Source organism: Lipomyces oligophaga (genome assembly GCF_038497815.1).
Source record: "Lipomyces oligophaga strain CBS 7107 unplaced genomic scaffold V1516scaffold_2, whole genome shotgun sequence".
Classification (NCBI taxonomy): domain Eukaryota; kingdom Fungi; phylum Ascomycota; class Lipomycetes; order Lipomycetales; family Lipomycetaceae; genus Lipomyces; species [Lipomyces] oligophaga.
In genome coordinates, this window is record NW_027117786.1 from 206,381 (window position 1) to 228,757 (window position 22,377).

Below are 22,377 nucleotides of genomic sequence, written 5' to 3' on the forward strand. Positions count from 1 at the left end.
ATGCACTTTCCTGATCAATATGAAATGGGTTTGATCTTGGTATAAAAATATAAAACACCTTAACTCCCACAAAATATTATCATTAATAAAGAGAAACAAGTTAATCATTCCGGAAAAGTATCGGCACCAGATTCAAAAATCCAATCGTCGTCATCTAATGTACGTACGGCTCGCTTTAAGTCGCGTCCCACCAATCTTTGTAATTCTATAAGAATTCAGTCAGAAGTGCAGCTGATGTACCGTAGAAAATTCTACTCACGTTCATCTGTTGATTGTCGTATAGGATCACAGTACGAATTCCGGAAATGCCTTCGGACTCGATATTCAACAGCTATCAAGTTAGACACTCAGCACAACGATGAACCGATATGGCTTACATTCGCGTTCTTGAATAGATTCAGGCAATGGTTCGCTAGTCTGTAAAAATACAAGCTCCGGATCATGGGTTATGGGATCACGGACCAGAATATCACTTCTGTAATCTAGCAAGCTTGCAAGTTTTGGTGCTACTGTTGATGAAGTTGTTGTGATTTTGGATGCCTTAGCATCTTCCGGTTTGATCTTCGAAGAAATACGTGAACTAGCCGATTGAGTCGATGGATTTAGTTGATGATGATGGTGATGCAAATGATGATGTCGATGGTGATGCGCGTGTTGATGCGAATTCATAGCGCTAGCTGCTGCTGCTGCTGCTGCGGCCCTACCAGGAGAACCGCCCGCCGCTGTTGACTGCAACTCATCATCTGAAGCTTTTTGGTTAGATACTGGAGTAGTCACTGCAGACGCTTCGCGAGGGTAGACTCGACGCCGAGATGTCCTATTTGATGTAGACATGTCCAAATCACTGTCAAGTTCTTCCCACGTCATAGATCTAGTCTCCAAGCTACCGCAAAGTTCGGTCTGCCGGTCAACTGTGCTATCTGACGTCGAGGATTCAACACAAGAAATCTCTAATTCATTGGCCGAAGTCTCAAACAGCGAAGTAGCTGATGATCCGGCAGATGTACTCGTAGATTGCAACGGCGATGTAGATGTAGAGGAATCTAACTCCACTGGCAGAGGCTCTGGAATGGATGTCGACGAAATTAGCCCACGAAGCAGTCTCCTTCGAACATCCCTAATCGGCATTACCAATCTGATCTTGTAATTCAGAGACAAATTCCAAACTTTAGTCTCAGATAGTTTGCTTAGGCACGATGTGTATTCTCTCTACTACCTTGGTTTCGAATTGCACACCAGAATCACGTGTAGATTCACACCCTTGTCATGAGTCAGAGCACGATTATGTAATTACAAGAATCATATAGAGTAAGAAACTTCAAAATGAAGCTAGACGCAAGAGACTACAATGCAGAAGTAAGCTCAACTTCGGTTAGCTTTTTTATTTAATTCACAATTTCAGTTTGGCGCAAATCTCTTAGCTCAAAACCTTGAGACTGTGAGAAATGACAACGAACTATAACATTAGATTTTCACACCGACCGCCATGGAATAATTTTTTCCAAAGTTGTACAAAGTAATAGCATGTTGGTATCACCTCAACCAGCCTTTGCCGCTTGGCCCATTGTTGATCTAGAAGCCTGTAAAATAATTCCGTGAGCAAAGTGGGAGAGAAAGTCATGACTCACTGCCTTCCTAGTGTGGAAGGCATTCAACGTAAGTCTCATGGACAAGATTCAAGTTAAAAGTCCAAGTAATGCTAATTAAAACTGTGTACTTGCTGTACCCGGTACGCAAATATCGTGTAAGTTGGATCAGTACCCGAACGTTAGAAGGTCAGAGATGAGGTGGCTTCCGTTGTGCAATCCACCATCCTCTGTCATTTGAAGAAGCTGTGAGCACCAAAGGCTTTTTGCATGATGTCAAACTAAAACTTTACTTGATTTCTAGTATTGTCTCCGCCCCCAAGTGCAATCATGTACGGCAAGTTTGGATATCAGTATTCAGCAAGCGGTCTAAGCTCCTTCCTCGGTTTCAGTCGCTGCAATTCCAACAGCCAAAGAACACAGTAACAATAAAGTCTCGGCTACCAGCACAGACGAAAGCGTTTAAGCGCTTCACAAAGCACACTAAAAGAAGGAGGTATACTCCTCCTGGATTCGATTGCAGAAGTCGGTCTGTTCAATCAGATAGCAGACATAGGCCTCAGTGCAAAACGCCAAGGATCTTCGCTTAATTCTGGCAACTCTGAAATAATTTAAATACCATATTTTTAGCTTGTTCCAATTCCAAGTTCCAACTCATGTCTGTAAAGCATGTTGACTGGCGTTTGTAGTTTTGCATGATCAAGAAATTTCCGGATATATGATACGCTATTACTTAGCATATCGTACTATCACGAGCTTTAGAAATCAATAATCACTCATTCTTATTTCATCATCATGTCTCATCAGATATCACCCATTGCACTAGTGCTCATTCAAAAATTATTCTGGACGAGTAGACTTGATCTAGTCCGTCCGTCGTACGTAGCGGCAGGCTGAATCACATTAGTTAGAAACAGTCATCTGAACAATATGCGTATTAGAGTTTAATATTATAAAACTGTATTTGAAAGTTTAAAACTCTAACAGCTCAACCTAGAAGATATTACATCAGTTAAATCGTGTACTGGAAACATTGAAACGAAATTCATTATAAAAAGGAGTAACACTATTCAATTTACTTCAGGAAGCCAATTGCTAGAACACAAATAGAAAAACACAAAAATGAACTGACCAGAATAAACTACCACTTCTTAGTTTCGTCAGCCTGCTTAATTTCTGAATCATGAACATTTACGGGCTCCACAAACTCTCCGTCCTTAGAATTGATCTCTACTCCAGTAGTGACTACTGCATCAGTCTTCTCGCCGATAACGTATTCTAGGTCTTGGTTATCCATAGCGATAGCCTCACAGGCAACGAACTGTTGAGCCAATCTCTTTGCATCACGTCGCTGGAAAAACACAGCTACAGGGATCAAAAAAACTTGTACAGCAGACATACAGACCGATGTCACGTAACCAGCGTAAAATCGAGGAGAATCTTTGACCTGCCAAGCTCCCAAAGGAATAACAAGGTAAAGCATGCAATTGGTAGCATTGATTGAGGCGAGTGTGATTGCTCTCGCTTCCACATCATGCGCGAATGTCTCAGCAGCCCATACAATTACAAGGTTGCCAGGACCATTAGACAATCCCAGAAGCATAAATCCAGCCCAAAGCGCTCCTCTAGGAAGATCCCAAACAAGAAGGAGAATGTTACCCACTAACATTAAAATGCCAGCGAGAAGCATCATCTCCCACCGGTTACGACGCCAGTCCGAATAAACAGCTGTTAACAATGCAGATACAATAGATACAGCAGAAGTCACTGAAGACAAGTTATTGACCAAAACATCTGAATAAGTACGGTTTCCATTTTCATCCGTAAGAGCTTCAAGCCAAAGAATAAATGGATTGTTGGAAGCAGCATATGGAGCAAGCCAGAACAAATTACCCATAAAAATAAATGTCCAAAATTGCCATGTTCCAAACACACGGCGAACCAAATTCCAGGACAGACCCTTAGAGGCTTCAAATCCATCATTTTGAAGACGATCAAAAGCAAGCTTACGCTCACGTTCAGAAAACCAGCGCGAGGTAGTCTTCTCAGGGACATCAGGGAAAAAGAAGAATCCAAAAGCAGCAATTGGAATAGTAATAATGGCACAGATGATGAAAAGCCATTGCCAGCCCTGAAGCCCATTAGCCCCATCAAGATGTTCAAGAAGAGCAGCCTGAAGATAACTGGCAACCATAGTTCCTAGAGGCATGGCAGAATAGTAAATTGCATTTCGACGGCCAAGTTCTACCTTCTTGTACCAACAATTGACGATATGAAGACAGCCAACGTAGCAAGCTGTAGCTCCAAATCCAACAAAGAAACGAAGAGCTAATAGCTGATTATATGACTTGACAAATGCAGTACCAAGTGTGAACAGACCCCAAACAATTTCTGCAGAAGGAAGATAGTACTGAGAAGGAAGTTTGGTGATGAGAATATTTGAGGGAATTTGAAAGGTACAGTATCCAACTTGATACACAGCGGTGATATAATTAAGCTGATTACCACCTAAATCAAGGTCTTCCTTCATTCCAGAAACATAAGCGTTGTTCAAGGCAGAGACGTCAAGATACTTTGTGAAGAAAGCTAAGCAGCAGTAGCCAAGAACGAAAAAATCAATCTTTCGAATCAGGTCCCTCTCCTCAAGAGACATCTCAGGAGGATACCAGCCCGTCTTTTCGTCAGTCCAGGATAATATCTTGCGAATCAAGGTGGGCTTCCTATAATATTCTGGTTCAGAACTCTGAGTCTTCTCGGTCACCTGGCCATCAGAGACAGGCGACTCTGTTGACATAATAGATTCGACAGCCATGGATGCTAACTAATAGCAATGGAAAATTCAGCGAAAATGTATTGTCCGTTTCAAGTAATGCCCAGTTATATGGCTGAAGAAAACCAAGAATTCAAGAAAACCAAGAATTCAAGAAAATAGCTAGTCAGGAGAATATCCGCCAAGGGCTCTTGGTGGTTCTTATATTCCCCGGTAGAGTGTGCGAAAGGCTGATAGCATGATGTGGACGCGTCCCACAGGACTCAACCGTGCAACAGCAGAGTAGACAAGTACACTGTGGATGGCTGTTTGAGTTTGAATGTGCAGTAGACACCGATAAGAATTAGAATCAGAACCAGCAGCCTTCGTCTCGAGACTTATCAGTTGACTCCGCAACAAGAGCTATTCCTGAACAGGCAAAAATTCGAGGTGAGTGGAGGTAGAATGCGGAATCGAGATTGCAAGTAGGATATCAGAAAGTCAGTAGCACACTGAATACAGTAGAGATAGTTGTTGGCTGGAATAGGAGCAGCATCAGGCAGGCGACATGTATCAGAGGTACGGCAATCGAGGGAGTGAAACAGTGTGGAGTAATTGTAACCCGGTTGGCATCTTTGGCGCCAGGAAATGTTTAGTGTTAATCACAGGAGCTAAATAGTAACGACTGCACAACGGCGAGCAAGTGGACTCCAGCCATGGCGCTGGCTCAGAAAATATACGACATGCCGACCAGGATCATGCAGAAGACAGATAAGAAGGACACCGGAAATGGGTTAGATGAAGAAAGATAGCCAAAGCGAGTGATCGAGGACAGCTTCAGGTTCCATAGATACGGAATCCCGGGCGGCAATGAACTATCAGTGATTGTTTGCTCGGGACGTGCTCAGGAAGGTAGAGGAAGAGAGAAATAATCTCGGGTTGGGCTAACTCGGAATCTAGCCCCGCTTGAGAGTTATTTCCGCCGTGTGCTGCGAAACCCTATAATGAAAAATGATGATAAATACTGGCCACGCAGTTAGGTGGTTATCAGTGCTGGTGGTGAGCGAAACGGATTTAACGCTGCGATGGGCTGGTAAATGGCGGGTAACAACGATTCAGGATGTGTTAATCGTGCGAAATCTGTCCACTCGGCACATTCAGGAGAAACAACTGTTTGCACCAGGACATTGTCCAAGAAATTTTTTGCCATGCAATCTGGGAGACCGGGACGAGATAGAACGCCGACCAAAGCAAAGCCCAAGAACGAGTTCTATCGACTTGGCGAAATCACTTCTGCTCGGCCTAATACCCACTGGCGGTGATAGGACCAATTTGCGGTATGAGCTAGCGGACGGCCAGTCGTCCGGCAATTGATAGAGGCCGGCAGAATGGCCAACATTGACCATCTCGACTAACAGCACGATGAAGCTTGAGAGAGACGGAGTGATCTCCTACATCCGCATCGAAGTTAATTGGCATCGTGCCCGGCTATCCCCTATCACCGGCGTCGCCAAAACCACAGCTCGTCGTAATCCAATTTCTTACCCGGCGATCTTGTAGACGTGGTCTCTCAATGATTGAATGAGATCAGTGCTGTGAATGTGACCAAAGCGTGCAAAGCATGGACAGGGACACCACACGGACAAAGACACGGACAAGAACACGGAGCATTGCCCAGGAAATGCTTATCATCGTCGAATCTTATTGCGCTTCTTCTCGTGCGTCGGCATTTGGCAGCATATCAAATCGGGCGATTCATCGAACACAGCAGTAGACCACTAGTCTTTCCTCTTTAGGCGTGCGAGTAGGCAGGCGCCAGATTGCGATAATCCACGCGTCTTACAGTCATCTTCCTGTTCGAGTCATTGCTCGAAGTCTCCATGTCTCGTCCGGCTCACTCGCCAGGTGCAACGAGCAGCTGTCGCTTCGAGATCAGCACGACTCGTTGCAAATCCAATCGCTGCAGTATATTTTTCTCATAGAGTTCCTTAGCGGACGGTACTGTGGCGTTCACCGTACCTCGAGACTGTAGTCACTCACCTCGACCTGCTACAGCGGACATAGCTTCCGCCATTGATAAGCAGAACCCGTCTGTCTCCTGCGCTGTTTGACAATCTGTCACGAAGTCCTCGGCCAGCAGCGCAATTTTATGTGGATTCGCAGCTTCTGTAAGCGGAATCCATTGAAACGAATAGAGGTCCTCTTGCACTCTCGTTCGCACTCTAGTAACTAACTGCTCCTTTAACTCCTTCAGCTCGTTGAACTACTTGTTTGACCAGCACAGGCGCGCCCACCGGTTACCGGGCCGCAAGCCCTTTTCGACATTAATCAGCCTCCAACACACTCTTCTTGATTGCCCATCAGCTAAACTCAACTGTCGTACCGGCAACCCCTTGCAATTTTATCGCTAGCCCGGCATGGCGTTCTCGCTCTCCGTGCGAATGAACGGCCCTGCGGGACTATTGCTTATCGGGGACTTTGCCTTTCTCTCGCAGGACAGCCTTTTTGTGGTCTTATCAGCCAACACGGCATCCAGCATCTGCTCAGAATTGGGCTCAGAATTGGGCTTAAGATTGACTGACTACACACTCTACAGCTCTCGAAACTTGTTCAAATCAAATTACTGATTATCCATTAGCTTTCCTTTTCAAGTCTTTCCAAACGAAACAAAATTATTCGTCCTACCATGCACAGTTCTTAACCATCTCCTCATCTTTCATGCTCATTTCTTCCTTCAAAAATTTTCAAAATATCAAGTTTTTCGTACAAACTCAATAACAAAAACTAGACCCAATCAAATAATAACATAAATAGCAAGTAGTAAAATAGTGAATAGCAATCACAATATATGTAGCGTGCGAAAATCATCCAAGAAAAAATATACATCCAAATCCAAAATGAGTTGAGCCATCATTTAGAATGAACAGCAAGAAAAAATAAATGTAACATAAAATACTCAATAATTATCCAACTTGTATATAACAATGTATACCTAAACAATGGAAAACTTTTTCATCGCCAAGTCTTGACTTCTCGTCCGACCCTGCTCTTTCATTATTACACTAGTACTGTCCATAAATTAGCCGCCATTCAACCCTCAACATCTATCAAAAAATCATTCTACTTACACGTTGCCAAGGGCCTTGAGGTGCAGATGGCGAATATACTGAGGCAATTCCTCCGTACACTGGATACACCATCGATTGACCGGTCATCACCGGACTTTCTGTTCCCTGTGGTCCTTGAACTCCTTGAACTCCCTGAACTCCTATGCCTCGCATTGGTTCCCCTCCATACGCCATCAATGCCGAGGGCACTGGTGGCGATGGAATACCCCTGTAGGCCTCTCCATATGCATTTCCTCCTCCAGACATCATCGGCGGTGGAGACGCACTAGCCATATATTGGTAATACGATGTCTGTTGTGGTCCTGCTTGCCTCATCGATTGTTGCATCAACGCTTGCTGGTACATAGCGCTATTCACCATCGGCGGCGAAGAGAATTGTCCTCCTGCTCCATACTGAGGATCCGGACTGTGTGACTGTGAAATTTCCATTTGATCCATCTGCATTGCCAAATATCCATCAACCATATTTGGTCGTCCACCGACAGCGCTAGCACCCATATAGTCCATTCCACCATTCATATTATACGGATTTCCACCATAATAAGATAAGGGCTGAGAAATACGTCCGCCAGCTTGTTGACGATGTTGTTGTTGCTGTAAATAATCACGCTGGTCAGCTCCTGCTTGTCCGCGTCCATTACCACTTCCAGTACGAGTATGATTGTGAAAATGGTGTCCATGATGACCAGGACCGCGAGCTGGGCCAGTACCATTCGTTCCAACCGGCCCAGCTCCACCACTCACTGAACCTCCAGTACTTGCTCGTGTAGATAATCCTACTTCATCCATAAGTCGTCGATAGCCTTGAGAAGGAAGTACTTTCAACCTCACAAGAACATTTTGTACTTTCAATAACGACCTCTGTCTAATATCAGATTCCAAAAATGGCGTCGTTAAAACCTTGTAAATTACTGCAGGACCCTGTGAGCTGTCCTTCAAAATTTCTTCCAAAACACTCTCCTCTGGATCTAAAATTAATGCATCAAAAATGGCTCTCCGCGCTTCCGGTTCAGAACGGTAGTTGATCACTTTCAAAACCGTTAATGATGCAAGCTTATGCGTGCACAGTGACACCAAATGGGGAATTAATCGGGGAGCCAAGATTCTATGTCTATTAGGCAACGTGCATGTGTCCAAGAACCATGTCAGTAACAATGCGCCATTGGCATTAGTAGCCAGTTGAACAGCATGCAAGGTAATTGCAGCAGCAAGAACTCTTTGTTGTTCCTTGCTGGCGTAATGACTCTCCAAACATGCTCGCATAGCGCGAGCTCCAAAGCGGCCTTGCGCAATATCCCAAAACCTGCTAAGCATGGTCTCAAATATAAAATCATTATAGGGAGAGCCAAATCTTAGACAGCATTGCAGCACATAATTTCCAAATTGATCCAAAAATAAATGTACTGTATAAGGACGTAAATGCTTCGCAATAATCATCATCTGCTCAGGTGTGCGTGTAACGTCAATAACTTTCTGTGCTGCCCATGTTCCGTTCTTATGAATACCTAACTCCGCGAGATATGGTGCTAAGCGTAGAAGCATCTTGGTCTTGACATCTTCCGAGCAATATTCAAATAATTTCTGAACAACCGTATTGCCCAAATAATCGCTCGCAAGCTCAACTAGCTCATCAAGCATGTCAATAGCTGCCGCTTCGATCTCAGCGACAGGACATGTACCATTATCTATTCTCTTTCTGATCTCACGTAGACGAGGAGCGTCATGTACACGATTCGGATTTGGATCTGGCAGTGCTGGTAGATCTTCTACAAAGCTATCAAAACTCATAGCATTTCTGAATGTCTCTGTCGTCTTCATAATCTCTTCTTCATCTGCTCCGTATTCACGAACAATGGAAAGAATTTCAGTTTCCATACCATATAATTGCGTATGAGAGCTCTTATCCAAATATCCAGGCGTATCCTTGATGAGATAGGACATATTTGAACTATTCTCGGTGGTCCCTTCATTTTCAGAAATTGAAGAGGCCTTGATTTTAGCAAACCCAATCTTGAGAGAACCCGCTGCATTGCCAACGTCCGCAACTCCTAAAGCTGCTTTCGCCTGAATTGCCGACTCAATCGATGTATAGCTAATAAAAGCACTTAACTGATTAGACAAAATTCGAACCGAATCGACAGTTCCAAACTGGCCAAATAATGCTGTAAGCGAGGCAACTGAAGCTGTCGCAGGAATATTTCCAATATAAAGCGAGTTAGTGGGTCCAATAGAATTGTCTTCAAAGGAACTGACAATTGAAGCTTCATCTATCATAGATGCAGTCTCCTTAGCACTGTTGCTGTCAATCGATTGCATATAGTCAAGTCTACTCGGAGTGTGATTAAAATTCTTGATTCGCGACTGTAATTCCGGTCCCGCAGTCGTTCTCGACCGCGGTCTAGAGCTAATGCCTAGTTGTGCATGCTGCATGTAGTCAATCATTTCACGATGTTCGTCTTCCTCTATTAGACCCTCTAATGTATTCGTACTTGTAATATCTTCATATCTCTCAGTAGCACTAGTTGAATAAGATCTTAATCTGTGCACATCCTGGCGTAGTCGTGAAATGTCTGACAGATATGCAGAAGATCCAGCCGCAACTGAAGGCCCAGAGATGCTAGGTGAATTAGAAGATGTTGAAATAACATGTGCCTCTGTGATTAATTCAGAGCTAAGATCTTCTGGGGTAGTGTCACCTCCAGGGCTCTCGAGACCGAGATAATCCAAAGTACTGATCCCCGGTTGATCTTGCGGTGACAGCGAATGACTCGGTTCTTCACTGAAGTTCCAAGAATGCGCACTAGGTGACGAGGACAAAACTGAGCCACTAAAAGGCAGAAATTTCCCTGGGGTCGGAAGATTCAAAGACCCTGACCGTATCCGAGAACCTGATGAACGAGCAGACTGTAGTGAGGATCGGGTAGAAGGAATGTTAAGCGAGCTGACTGGTAGCCCATCCAACGAATCTTGATTTGAAAACGCAGACACATGGCTTGCAGAAGACAAATTAGATTGAAATGCGCTCGTAAGAAATTGGTCCTGGGGAGGTGGCAGAACCGACTCCGAGCCCGAAGAAAGTCGAGAGGGTAAAGTACCAGCGCGAGCACGCTGACGGAAGCCGGGACCAAATACAGCCGACGACGGAGGAGTACCAAGATCGGATCCAAAAGAGATGGAGCCTACACCAAGATCAGATGAAGAAATAGAAGATTTTAATTGGCTAGGGATGGAAGAATCGCGATCTCGTTGGGGTTGAGGTAATGTGGAATTGAGAGACCAAAATGGCATATCGCGGCTCATTTCACGGCCCATTTCTCGTGCACTATATGAAGTCAGCAATTTCTCAGGTCAATTTATAGAATAACTAGTCAATTGCCAATCTTTGGCGATAAGAATCCTATTAATCGCTGTAGGATTCCGATAATGGATGGAACGCGTGGCTTCAAACGGCAATTGCGGATGATTCTATGCGCAGAAGAGTGTGAAAAGCAGACGCGGCTCTGATCCGCAAAGACTTCAAAACCGCGAACAAGGCTATAAGTAGGAATTGCTTACCGCTTAGATACATATCCAGGATCAAATGTCGACGATGAAGATGAATTAGAGGGAATTGAAGAAGCAGAAGCTATACGCTGCATCGTAGGACGGACGGTATGAACGGACGCAAGTGATTCTTGGTGCTGGTTCTGCTGCGGCGGAGGAGTTGGGGAGACCTGTGAGCGGCCCGAAGTCATCTTCTGCGATTGCTGTTGCTGCTGAACTGGGGAAGGAGAAAGATTCAAACGATCGTATCCAGAGGCCAAATGAGACCGCGGAGTGAGGTCTGACATAACGGCACCAAAGGGCCGATTTGGCGAGGATTGAGGAGGAAAGCTGCTGAGTGATACGGAAGAACACGAATCCAATAAACGATCGACAGAAATTAGCCCAAAATCAGGCAAATCAGCAGAGCCGAAAAGCAAATAAATTGAAAATAAATTGAAAATAAATTGAAACGGAATAATTAAATGACAAAGAAATTCTAAAAGGCAATCCAAGACTGATGAGCTGAAAAGTGAGAGATAGTGGAAGGAAGAACGAGGAAGACGACAGCAACTCATTCAACGCGTACTTTGATTCAATCATTTTGGGGGTTTGTAGACCGGCACATTCTCCATTTCAATCATATTTCACCAGTATCCATAATGTACGACATTACGAAGTACACATTAATCAAGTTAAATTACTTAATAATTATAATTCATTGAGCATTTTAAATATATTTTCCTATTACAGCTATACAAGAGCATGGCCCCCTTAGAAACAACTACGAGCCAATGACAACACAAATGTAATAACAATCACAAAGGAGCCCTATGAAGGACGAGATCAAAAATTTTAAAGCCCAGACTACCCGAAGATAGTTGGCAATCGCGGGTTATCCGCGCTGTGCAATGCAGACACCACGATCAGCTACCGAGAATTCTTGAGCTCCGGTAACGCTTTCAGGTAAGTATGAAGAAAAGAAAAAGAGAAAATATTAAGAGGTGGGAAACTTCTGCTGCTTATATAGTTTCTGGTGCATCCTCAAAGCCGCATATGCCCTGCTGGTAGGGTTCTTCACGTGATTAGTGCAACTGAATATTAGTGTGAGCCAAGTGGGGATTGTGTCGCAAGGAACACGCGTATTGTGCGGAGAAGAGGCAATAATTACATTTAGTTGAAACCAACGAAGAGTCGATAAAAAATCTGAAGGGAAGACGAAGGCTAACCAATTTCTCTGTGCTTATCTTAGGTTACTCGTTTTTGGCTTCAGCAGCCCATCTCTGCCAATTGCTTCGTCTCTGAGCTTGAGCCTTCTTCAGCTATCAAGGCCTCTCCTCTTGAGCAGCTGGCAGTGCATGCCGCTGCTCTCGAGCGATGTCACTTCTTAATGATCGAGCATTCACCATCTATTATATTCGACGCTCTTATCGAGACAACATTCATGATGGTCCCGGTGCCCGAGTTGTACATATTGATCATAATTTATATTCTCGTGCTTGGGCTCTATCGACGCATGATCGTTCAGGTCCCGCCCTTACCGCTTCACCGCCGCCCTTTGATCCCGACACTCAATATTCACCTCCGATCCCACATTTCGTCGAGACTGATCGTTCCAAAGCATCTATTGATAATTCTACCTATTCAGGCACAGCCGAAGACTTTGGTGGTATAGATGATGACGCCTATGCGCGCCGTCGCCGCCGCCGGAGACGAAGAAGGCGACGTCGTCTAAGAGTTTTACGTGAGAGACAGAACCGTGTTGCGCGCCACGATGACGAAAGCTCCGACTCTGAATTTGATGAGTATGACAATGATGGTGAATATGGCGAAGATAGTGAACGCAGTAGCAGTGATTATGATTTCGGAGAGCAAGATGAGGACGAATTGGATGATGAACTTGACGATGATATAGACGACTCCGATGACAGCGGCCTTGAGATGTCACGTAGTCGCCCGGGTTCAAAAAATGATGTGAACAAGGCCATTGGGGACGATTATGAGGACGATAATGATGAAATGGACATCGAGGAGCTGCAGCGAGCTGCGCGACGGATCAAATTTTCTAAAATGCCTGTTCGAGACAAGGAGCGTATTGCAGATGTAGATCAGATGCTCTCAACATACATGCAAACTCGCAAACATCATAGCGGTACTAAATTGTCGGGTCAAAATGGTCAGTCGTATGCTGACTCAGATATACCATCGAATCTTGGCTTGGCTGGCAAAATGGAGACAAAAGATGGTATCACATTTTTGCAATCGTCGTTTAGACGTAGTAATTCTCTATGGAATGATATTATGCTAGATGATGCTATAGCAGATACCAACGACTTAGAAGTAAGTGATATTATTCCATCTTCAACCTCAGATGTGGCCGCTTCTGCTCCTGCCGATATCCAAGAAGTAGTTCCAACTGCAATGTCAACATCACGCACTCCTTCTGTTCTTTCATCCGCACCTTCAGCAGCTGATCCCAGTTCTACGATCCGTGATCTTTCAAAAATAGCACCTTTGACGACTCTTAAATCTAATCTCACAGAACTGATCAAGCTTTCTCAGGCTGCAGAGAAAAATCCATTTGAAAGTTATACCTCTGCGTCTGGTCTAGGAGAACTCAAATCACTTCGATTGAAAATTTATCGACCAACAAGTAAAGATCCTACATCTTGGTTTGAAGTAATTGTAAAACCTTACGTAACTGTTCAAGATACAATAGGCTTTGCATTATATCGGTATTGGGAAGAAGGTCGAGAACCCAAGCTCACAAGCGATGAATGCGAAGTTGCAAAATGGACTTTACGTATTGTGGAGGACGATGGCGAACCGGATTTGGATTTTCCTGCATTAGATCGTTCTAGAATTATTTCGGCATTCAGCTTTGATGAGTTTGCTCTAATGGAAGCAACGCTTGACCAGATTGCCGCCAATCGGAAGTTTGACAAGAAATGAGCCGGGAATTCCCATTGTACTTTAATGAAAAATTTTATCTTTTTTTATGTCACACGTTCATGATGAACTTCTATTTTATATTACTGTTTGGCATTCATGGTCTGGCGTTTTATTGTTAATGGCGTTGTAGTTGTGTTACCTTATCCTTTCTTTTGGATTATCATAGATTACAAAATTATATTTTTCGGACAATTATTTTTTGAATCTTAACCCGATACTTGTTGTTCTGTAGTCTGTGAATTCACTGACTGGTCAATTCTAGAAGAATCATTTCCAGTAGAGCTCTCTGAGTGAGCAAGCGGAGTCGAAGGATTTGGAATGCGTAGAATCTCCTCAAGGTCAACACCAGAGTAATACATACCCTCGCCTATAGATGCATTCCAAGGAGTATTACCAGCCAATACAGCTTGTATAACTCGATACGCATCGAGGTCATAATAGCACACTCCAGTTTTGGGATCGAAAAATCGGACTAGTTTGCCAGTAACTGGACAAAGATGGCGTTCCGCTCTCGGAGGAGCTTTGCCGCGTGCGGACTGCTCGCCAAATAAAATACTTCGAACTAAAGGAGCATCGATATTTTCATCAGCATCAAAATTTATAAGCGTCAAAGATTCAGTGGTTCGAGTTACGGTCGGGCCCCGATCAATAATGGGGTGTGGAGATTCTGGGTCGCATTCTGCTTTCATATGCCCCAAATCGGCCGATTCAGATTCCTTCTTAATCTCTTCAATCCGGTTAGAAATATCTAGACTGTCCTCAATGGCAATTTCTGATTGCAACGATAAACTTGCCGTGTTGTCGTATGTGGCATTCTCGCGACTACTCTCGGCATAAGGTTTGTCACTATCAATATCAAGATTAGACGTCAAACTTTCTGTCTTCACAACATCCTTTGTGTAATGCTCTGTTGTTTTCATTTCCATTTCAGGATTTTGATTTTGTCGACTGTCTTGCAGTGTATCCACACTAGATTCTCTTGCTGTAGTTTTACACTCAGTAGAACCATCTGTCAACTCGGATGTTGTACCAACTATTCCAATTGTGGCCGACTGTTCTTCTCGAGATTCCATCATTTTAACATCGTCCTCAATTCTAGGCTCTAGATTGAGGTCAGAAGTAGAGTCCTTCATTGTTGAATCCGATGGCACAGTGGTACCGGCAATCTCTCGTGTAGTGTCTTCGAGGTCAATTTCATGAGTGCTTTCATCAGCGGTTGGTGCAATAGTGACTTCATTCTTGGATAACAGGGTTGAATTCGGCAATGCTCCGTCGGTACTGCCATCTGTGTTCTGTGCAATGGACTGCTCTCTGATTGCAACGGCATGAGTAGAATTATCTTGATATTGGACAGAACCGGTCTCTGCCATTCCAAATTCACCAGCGATATTTTCATCTGGCTCAACTTTCACGTCATCTTCTACCTTGGGAACTGTATTATCATCGTCTTTTAAAGCAACATCACCTTCCTTTGAAGCATTAGGATCAATCTTAGGAGCTCTCTTTTTGTACTTTCGTTTCGGTCTAGTAGCAGCGCTCAAATCCCGATCAGTCTCAGGAAATGGCTTCGAGGTCCTTGGAAGTGCGACTAGAGTGGGATTAGATAGTACCACCTCTTCGACAATTTTACCGCAATCTGAAACAGCAACATCTTTAATAGAGCTCACCCACCGGATCGAAGGTCCTAACTGAATGCGACGAGCATACATAGCAGCTCTCTGGTTTCGTTTGCGAGTCACTTCTTGATCAAAAAACCTATTGAGTGAAGCTACATTGTATTCCTCAATTTGTTTTGCTCGTTCCAATCTCTCAGCTTGAGTCAAGATTATATGTTCCTTGGCATGATGTGAAGGCAAAGACGATTTCCGCTTTTGCTGTAGTTGTAATCGCTCAAGGACATCTTGTTTGTTCTTGACGGTGTGTGCTCTTGAACTCGCACGAGTACTCGCCTTAGATCTTGCTGACCGTGGCACTCTCTCTCTTGGAACTGAAGGTTGCGATGCACTTGAACTCAAACTAGTAGGCGCTGGACGACCAATTATCCGTTGTTCTTGTCGCTTTCGCTTTCTCTGTCGTTCCCGACGTTCAGCGTCGATAATGTCACGTTCTGCAGAATCTTCACCTTCACCGGCTGCATCCTCATCTGCTGAATCAGAAGAACTACTGCTAAAATTCTCGTCATCGTTGTGATCTTCGGTTTCGTTGTCATCACCTCGATCGGAAAGTCTCGGGCGTTTGCCAAAGCTTGAGGGCTTGGATGTCGAGGTTCGTTTAGATTTTTCTTTATGATTGGAATATGGTAGTCGTTCTTCGTTGAGAACCTCATCTGAAGTTTGTCGAACCTGTGCTTCTTCCTGATCTAGATCGTCTTCGTCGACATCGTCAGCGAGAGCGTCTTCATCTTCCTGTTCACTGCTTTCAAAATCTTCATCATCATCCAGCTCAGCAAATATGTCTGCCATGCCATCATCCGCATCATCCGCTAGAGAGTCCTCCAAATCAAGCAGATCTCGTAGCCGGTTTCCAGCTGTGGACCGCTTCTCTCGACCAGCAATCATAAGCTCCACAGATGCTTCCGACGAGGCGTCTGAATCCCCATCTGACTCTGCACTTAATTGAGCATTCTCAGCTTCTTCTAACTCGTCAGAAGGAGGATCTGACATTTTGGTTTTGAACTCGAGCTACCAAGACCTGTCCAGCTCAATACCTCTTTGTAGTACTAGAATAGTAGCGTTTTGAATTACCAAAATACACCAAACCCAGATTTACGTGCGTCTTACACGTTGCAGCGCCGGATCTTCGGGAAGGTAGAAAGAGAAGAGACTGGAAACTCCGGAGAAAAATAAAACATATAATTTAGCAATTATATTGTAAAAATAAAGCACTGTGGAATGATGGCATTTCTCCGTAGCTTTCAAAGTTGGCCGGCTGTCGCAGTAATCCATGAGGTTGCTAGCTTATCATGGTTCGAGATCCCGAAGGCGTTAAGTTTTCCCATCTCGACGTTTTTACTCTTAATTCACTTTCATTAAGCGTTCAGTTGATCGTTTCCAGCAGGTATCGGCTCGATAGTGCGGGGAGTTTTAAGGTCATAATTCGCAAATTGATTAGTCCGAGACCAGCTTATTTTTGATTTCACTGTGGTGGCTCGTTGAGTTCTCCGAGGCCATTCCCCTTGTTTGCTAAACTCTGGTGTTGCGGTGGTAGCATGAAAAGCACCACCGCCATTACATGGACATGGAACTTTCGACTGGTGACGATCATGATCGTCTAGATGCTGATCTGGATCCGGCCATATCTATCTTCCCTGGTCGCTGGCCCCATCCCTCTAACAGTCCTCCTCGATCGCCTATGGACGGCGGTAGACTCTCTCCAGTCTCGCCGCAGTCCACAACCGGAATGTTCTCTTCGTCTACTTCCACGAATTCCAGTTGCACATTTAAATATCCTACACCACCGTTAGACCCTCCTCAATATATTTCTCCTTCCGGTTCGAATTCTGGCCTGACTGATGAAGACAGTGTCAATCCTTCTGCTTTCTCTTCTTCTTCTTTCTCTTCCTCTTCATCTTCCTCTTCAAAAGTCATCGTTCCTCAACAGAACCAATCACGTCGGCAGCGAAACGGCAGCGGTCGTGAGATCATCAAGCGCAAAAGCCACCGCAAGTCAAAAACAGGCTGCATCACTTGTCGCACTCGACGAGTAAAATGTGATGAAAAGCTTCCGATTTGTAATAACTGTAGCAAACACAAAGGTTGGTTTCTTTCCTCGTTCTCTTTGCTTGTTCTTGTTCTAGCTATTGAGCGAGAAATTTGGGATAATTTTTAACATTTTTAGTACGGTGCGATTATGCCGATCTGAAGCCGGACCAGCTCCATGATCTACATCTTGCGCAGCTAGTCGACCGTGCAATTAACTATTTTGTCCTCCGTTCGAATGTTCTTTCTCGTCCTTTTGCCTCGATAAGGCCCTTTCCAACTCTGTCGGAAACTGACATGAAACTTTTACAGCATATCTCTTTAGTCTCAACTAGATTTATCTTAGCTCGACCTGAACATACACTGATCTGGAAAGAAGTCGCCGTTCAAAGTGCTCAAACAGAACCATTTATTCTACATGCGTTCCTTGCGCTGGCATCTGCACATCTTGCATTTTTATTTAACAGCGCAGAGCTATTTCGCTATTCGCTAGAACACAAAAATGCTGCTCTATGCGGTACACAAATTGCATTGACGCAGTTTTCTAAATACAACTCTGAAAACGTTCTTGCTGCCTCTCTATTGCTATGCTGGCAGTCCTTTTATACCGAAGATCTTGATCCTTCTGGCGGTGCAATGTTTGCCAGTTTGTCGTTTGGTGTAGAAACCGTCCTGGAAGTAATGAATCCATGGCGACATGAGTTTCCGCTGGCGTCTCAATATTATCATACACTTGAATCGATCGAATTTCCTCCCCTGTTTGATGTTGAAGACTACGGATCTAGAATGACTGTATTTAAGCTGCTACGGACAAGCATTTTAATCCTGGAGCCGCTATGTGGACGGTCCAAGCCTGCAAGTCGGAGATACTGTATAAATGCGCTTTTGACCAATCTAAATTGTCTGATGGATCTTGTCGAAGGTGGTGAATTTGATCGATTGTCATATCTAGAGCAAAAAGAAGCCGTCAAATCATTCACTCGATGGCAAACATGTTTTGTTCCCATGGAAATGTCTGACGACGCACCAATCTTAGGGTATATCATCAATGACTCAACTCCTATATCAGAGTCATTGGTAAAAGACTACGGGAACGACTCAGTCGTACGTCTTATTTTTGCATATTTCTACAGTGTGAATCTATTGGTAATTGCATTCTGGCCGCAACTCCGACCGTGCCGTTCGTTTATTCCGATTCTAGGGTCGATAGAAAGTATTATGTGGGGGTTAAAACAACATCGCGACTGGTGGTCATCTATCCGCGATGAAACTGCATTTATTCTCCGTCTTATTGATTGCTTCAAGATATCGTCGTGGGAGCCCATCATGAATATGACAATGCCATTTGACCTCCCCGATCGAGTGAACGAAATTTTGTGGTATGGCCTTACTGAATCTGTTTCGTTGAATACGATAAAAAGCTAGGCAAATCACCAGGCTTCTTGAAGATAAAAAAATCAAATTTTACAGAAAATTTGATCGGTTACGTGGTCTTTGTTTTGATGGCGTTCTGAGGATACGGTTTGGGGTTGCGAGGAGTTTTATGTATAGTATATGTATTAAAATTTATTCCAATGATATATTATGAAGAGGTAATATCAAGAGAGTCATTTGTGGCCTCTTTAGCGAGGTACAAAAATTGATCTTTGCTGATTCCGGAACTTAAAGATAACTGATAAAGGCTGTGTAATGTTGATTGAAGATGGTACTGGATCGGTGAATTAGCTGAACCAATCTCAGTGGTGGATGGAATGGATTCAGCTTTGTCTCCAATAACCGACTCCACAGAATCATATTTAGCATAAAACTTTTCATCATCTTCTGGAGAAAGATCCGTCTGTTCGGTTTGATGAATTTGGTCTTTACTTTCGTCAGGAACAGAATCATATTGATCCCAGTACTCATCGTCATCGTCGTCCGACCGAGTAGTGATATGGTTCAGATTTACATCATTTTCCGATATAATCTTTGCCTCATATACTCTCCAAGCCGATTCTTCAGAAATCCAACTCCAAGTCAGAGCTAAATCATACTCTGGCAGTGTGACATTTGCTAGAGTAGTCTCTATATCTGGATTCAATACCCCGTTGTCTTTGATGGCGTTTGTTAGCGATTCAAAGTGTCGCTCTTGTTCTTCTTCAGAGAATTTTAAAACAAGATCATCACGAGCCTGGTAAATCTTGCGCGCCAGTATGGGACCCAGTTCAGGATCTTCGGGAGAGCCCATGGTCGATGACCAGGATAGCATGTTTGCCCATTGATGGTGCAGACTGTCAAGGACTCTTTGGGCACGATATCTATCCTCTTCAGAGTCATTATCCAGTAATGAAGAGTCATCTAGGGAGTACTGATGGATGTTGTACGACATTCTTGCACGGAGTAGCGGACTTAATTGAGAAAGAAAGGGCACCGAAAGTGTGGGATGAAGAGCGTCAGATTTATCAGTCTGACCGGAAGGAGTGGACGGAACATGACGTAAAAATTCAGTCAGTAAAGTCTCAAATTTTGGGTCTGGAGGACCAGAACTATCAATTAATGCAGGCATTAAATAGAATTTTGGTTAGTTATAAGTCTCAGCTCTATCGACTTTGTGAAGATTGGAACTGGAGAATTTAATATAGACCTATCCAGATCTCCCAAGCTTGATATCGCGCAAGGTTTCCTCACTGGCAAGCCAAATAAAAATTAAAAGTAAACTGCAACAATGTCAAAGAAAATTCTTTTTCTTCACGGATATACTCAGGTGAGATTACTAAATTCATTATCCATTTACTATTGAATACAAGGCTGATTGAATTCCTAGTCCGGGGACTTATTCTACAAGAAGACCTCCGCACTGCGCAAGTCGCTGCAGAAAAACGGCTACTCGAGCTTCTTTCCCACGGCTCCGATTCATGTCCCTGTTCCCGACTCTGCAGATCCGGACGAGCGCGCTGTATTAGAAGGCCATGACATTGATTCGTCGAGTTATGGCTGGTGGATAAAGGATCCTGATACAGGCGACTTTTTGGAGATTGATACAACCTGGGATTTGCTAAAGAGCTTTATTGAGAAAGAGGTGGGCATTTAGTTGGTTAATTGAACGATCAAGATAAGTTTGCTAATTCAATAGGGACCATTCGATGGCGTAATTGGCTTTTCTCAGGGAGCTGCTTTGTCCGGAATGTTATGTAACAAGCTGATGTCGCTATGCCCTGAACACCCCCGGCTGAAGTTTGGCGTTTTCTATTCGGGCTTCCGCTCAACGCTGCCTCAACATGAGGAATTGTACCCTATTTATACATCTTCGTTGCATGTTTTAGGATCTCTAGATACTGTTGTCTCAGAAGAACGTAGCGTGGCCCTGTTTGACGCTTGTGATCCAGCGACGCGAACTGTGTATACACATCCTGGGGGACATTTTGTTCCAAACTCTAAAGATTCATTGAACGTCGTTGTAGGCTGGATTTTATCTACAATTGAAGCTAGCGAGGCTAAAAACCAAAAACCTAGTGACGATGATGAAGAAGACTGGGAAGACGAAGATTTTAATATTGGCGGAGGAATGTAAAGTGCGAACGGAAATTGCATGCACAGAATATGTAATATATTATAGATATCTAACTCGCGCAGCCATCGCAATTGTAATTTTGGCCTTCTCCAAAAGATCGGTCATGGCTTGCTTCAGCCGCCGTCTGGAAGATTGAAAACTAATCAATGCGATAACCGTGATAAGCATATATGTTGTCGGCTTGCCCAGCGAGGTGCGAGCAAACAGGAGAACAAACCTCAACCAAGCGAGCATATCTTGCTCAAAAGTCGGCAATGATGGAACTGGGATCTCTTTTGGCGCTTTATCCGGGTTATGAACATGCGGATCAGCCAGATTTCGTTGTTCAGCTGTGTTATGTTGCTTATCTTTCTTCCGAAGTTTAGTTTTTCTGTTGGTCATCTCGTCATACTCTGATTTTAATCGGCTCAGCTTTATTAATAGCTGATCTCTCTGCGAAGAGCTGAAATCAGTTTCTTCGATGTATTTCTGCGCTTCTGTCCATTTTGTACATGCAGGTAGAACACCAGTAGCATAACATTCGCGAAGTTTCAAGATGTCTGGTGTAACTGGCCCAGTAGTCAAGTCGAGATAACTCTTGACTTTCGATTCGATCAGCTTTGGCCGCTTTGGATGTTTTAAGCAAAGGAAAGATCTAATACAATTAGACTACTCCACTTCCGATACGACCATCATCACTCACAAATTTAGCACCAAACTGGTGCTTGGATCTTTATTGTAAGCCGACTCCACTTGATCCCATATCGTACAATCCCATACTGCATTTCGTATGCTAAGAATGGTGTCTTTAGGGAACCCAGCCTTGAGCTCTTCCTCAGGCAAGCCGATGATTCCATCCAACAAAGCAATATATAGCACCCAGACATTGTGTCTCATCGTCGTATTTTCAACCACGGAACGATATAGTGTCGATGACTCAGATATCAGCGGATGAATAGTCGTATAGGCATCCACAAATTGGCGTCCAATAAAATATCTCTTGCTCCGCTTATATAGCTCGCGAGCTCGTCCAGACGATGTCTCGGAAGTCGACGAACCGGGATGTGATAGTATCGATGCGGATAAGCCCAGATCGTCAACATCAAGGGATGTGTTCTCTATGAAATCACTTTGAGCCACCATTTCAAACCCGAAGCAGCTCGTGAAGTTCTGGATTATAAACAATTCTTGTCCGAATATCTAAACTATTATC

General features: G+C 43.9%; 9 protein-coding genes across 9 annotated transcripts; 3 read left to right on the top strand and 6 right to left on the bottom strand.

The window, feature by feature from the left end:
* Positions 1-104: 104 nt before the first annotated feature.
* V1516DRAFT_683806 (uncharacterized protein) lies at positions 105-1,128 on the bottom strand (the record flags this gene model as incomplete). Its single annotated transcript, XM_066923529.1, has 3 exons — positions 105-205; positions 260-331; positions 378-1,128. The coding sequence occupies 3 exons, from the start codon at positions 1,126-1,128 to the stop codon at positions 105-107; spliced, it is 924 nt and encodes a 307-aa protein (XP_066778629.1).
* Positions 1,129-2,727: 1,599 nt separating this feature from the next.
* Positions 2,728-4,380, bottom strand: V1516DRAFT_619688 (major facilitator superfamily domain-containing protein; the record flags this gene model as incomplete). The annotated part of the gene is made up of 1 exon (XM_066919464.1): positions 2,728-4,380. One exon carries the CDS (start codon positions 4,378-4,380, stop codon positions 2,728-2,730), a length of 1,653 nt encoding a protein of 550 aa, XP_066778630.1.
* Positions 4,381-6,940: 2,560 nt separating this feature from the next.
* On the bottom strand, positions 6,941-11,200 carry V1516DRAFT_670153 (armadillo-type protein). The gene is made up of 2 exons (XM_066921309.1): positions 7,464-11,200; positions 6,941-7,403 (listed from the first exon to the last, which is right to left on the bottom strand). Exons 1-2 carry the CDS (start codon positions 10,773-10,775, stop codon positions 7,398-7,400), a joined length of 3,318 nt encoding a protein of 1,105 aa, XP_066778631.1. The 5' UTR covers positions 10,776-11,200; the 3' UTR covers positions 6,941-7,397.
* Positions 11,201-11,946: 746 nt separating this feature from the next.
* On the top strand, positions 11,947-14,124 carry V1516DRAFT_670156 (stress-activated map kinase interacting protein 1-domain-containing protein). The gene has a single exon (XM_066921310.1). The coding sequence runs from the start codon at positions 12,363-12,365 to the stop codon at positions 13,935-13,937; it is 1,575 nt and encodes a 524-aa protein (XP_066778632.1). The 5' UTR covers positions 11,947-12,362; the 3' UTR covers positions 13,938-14,124.
* Positions 14,058-17,059, bottom strand: V1516DRAFT_670157 (YL1 nuclear protein-domain-containing protein). The gene has a single exon (XM_066921311.1). It carries the CDS (start codon positions 16,598-16,600, stop codon positions 14,144-14,146), a length of 2,457 nt encoding a protein of 818 aa, XP_066778633.1. The 5' UTR covers positions 16,601-17,059; the 3' UTR covers positions 14,058-14,143.
* On the top strand, positions 16,782-19,366 carry V1516DRAFT_670158 (uncharacterized protein). The gene is made up of 2 exons (XM_066921312.1): positions 16,782-17,691; positions 17,775-19,366. Exons 1-2 carry the CDS (start codon positions 17,169-17,171, stop codon positions 19,058-19,060), a joined length of 1,809 nt encoding a protein of 602 aa, XP_066778634.1. The 5' UTR covers positions 16,782-17,168; the 3' UTR covers positions 19,061-19,366.
* On the bottom strand, positions 19,181-20,216 carry V1516DRAFT_670160 (uncharacterized protein). The gene has a single exon (XM_066921313.1). It carries the CDS (start codon positions 20,178-20,180, stop codon positions 19,218-19,220), a length of 963 nt encoding a protein of 320 aa, XP_066778635.1. The 5' UTR covers positions 20,181-20,216; the 3' UTR covers positions 19,181-19,217.
* On the top strand, positions 20,184-21,249 carry V1516DRAFT_633258 (serine hydrolase FSH). Its single transcript, XM_066919977.1, has 3 exons — positions 20,184-20,378; positions 20,439-20,693; positions 20,748-21,249. The coding sequence occupies exons 1-3, from the start codon at positions 20,340-20,342 to the stop codon at positions 21,183-21,185; spliced, it is 732 nt and encodes a 243-aa protein (XP_066778636.1). The 5' UTR covers positions 20,184-20,339; the 3' UTR covers positions 21,186-21,249.
* V1516DRAFT_670164 (uncharacterized protein) lies at positions 21,148-22,376 on the bottom strand. The gene is made up of 2 exons (XM_066921314.1): positions 21,868-22,376; positions 21,148-21,819 (listed from the first exon to the last, which is right to left on the bottom strand). The coding sequence occupies exons 1-2, from the start codon at positions 22,305-22,307 to the stop codon at positions 21,225-21,227; spliced, it is 1,035 nt and encodes a 344-aa protein (XP_066778637.1). The 5' UTR covers positions 22,308-22,376; the 3' UTR covers positions 21,148-21,224.
* Between the last annotated feature and the right edge of the window lies 1 nt (position 22,377).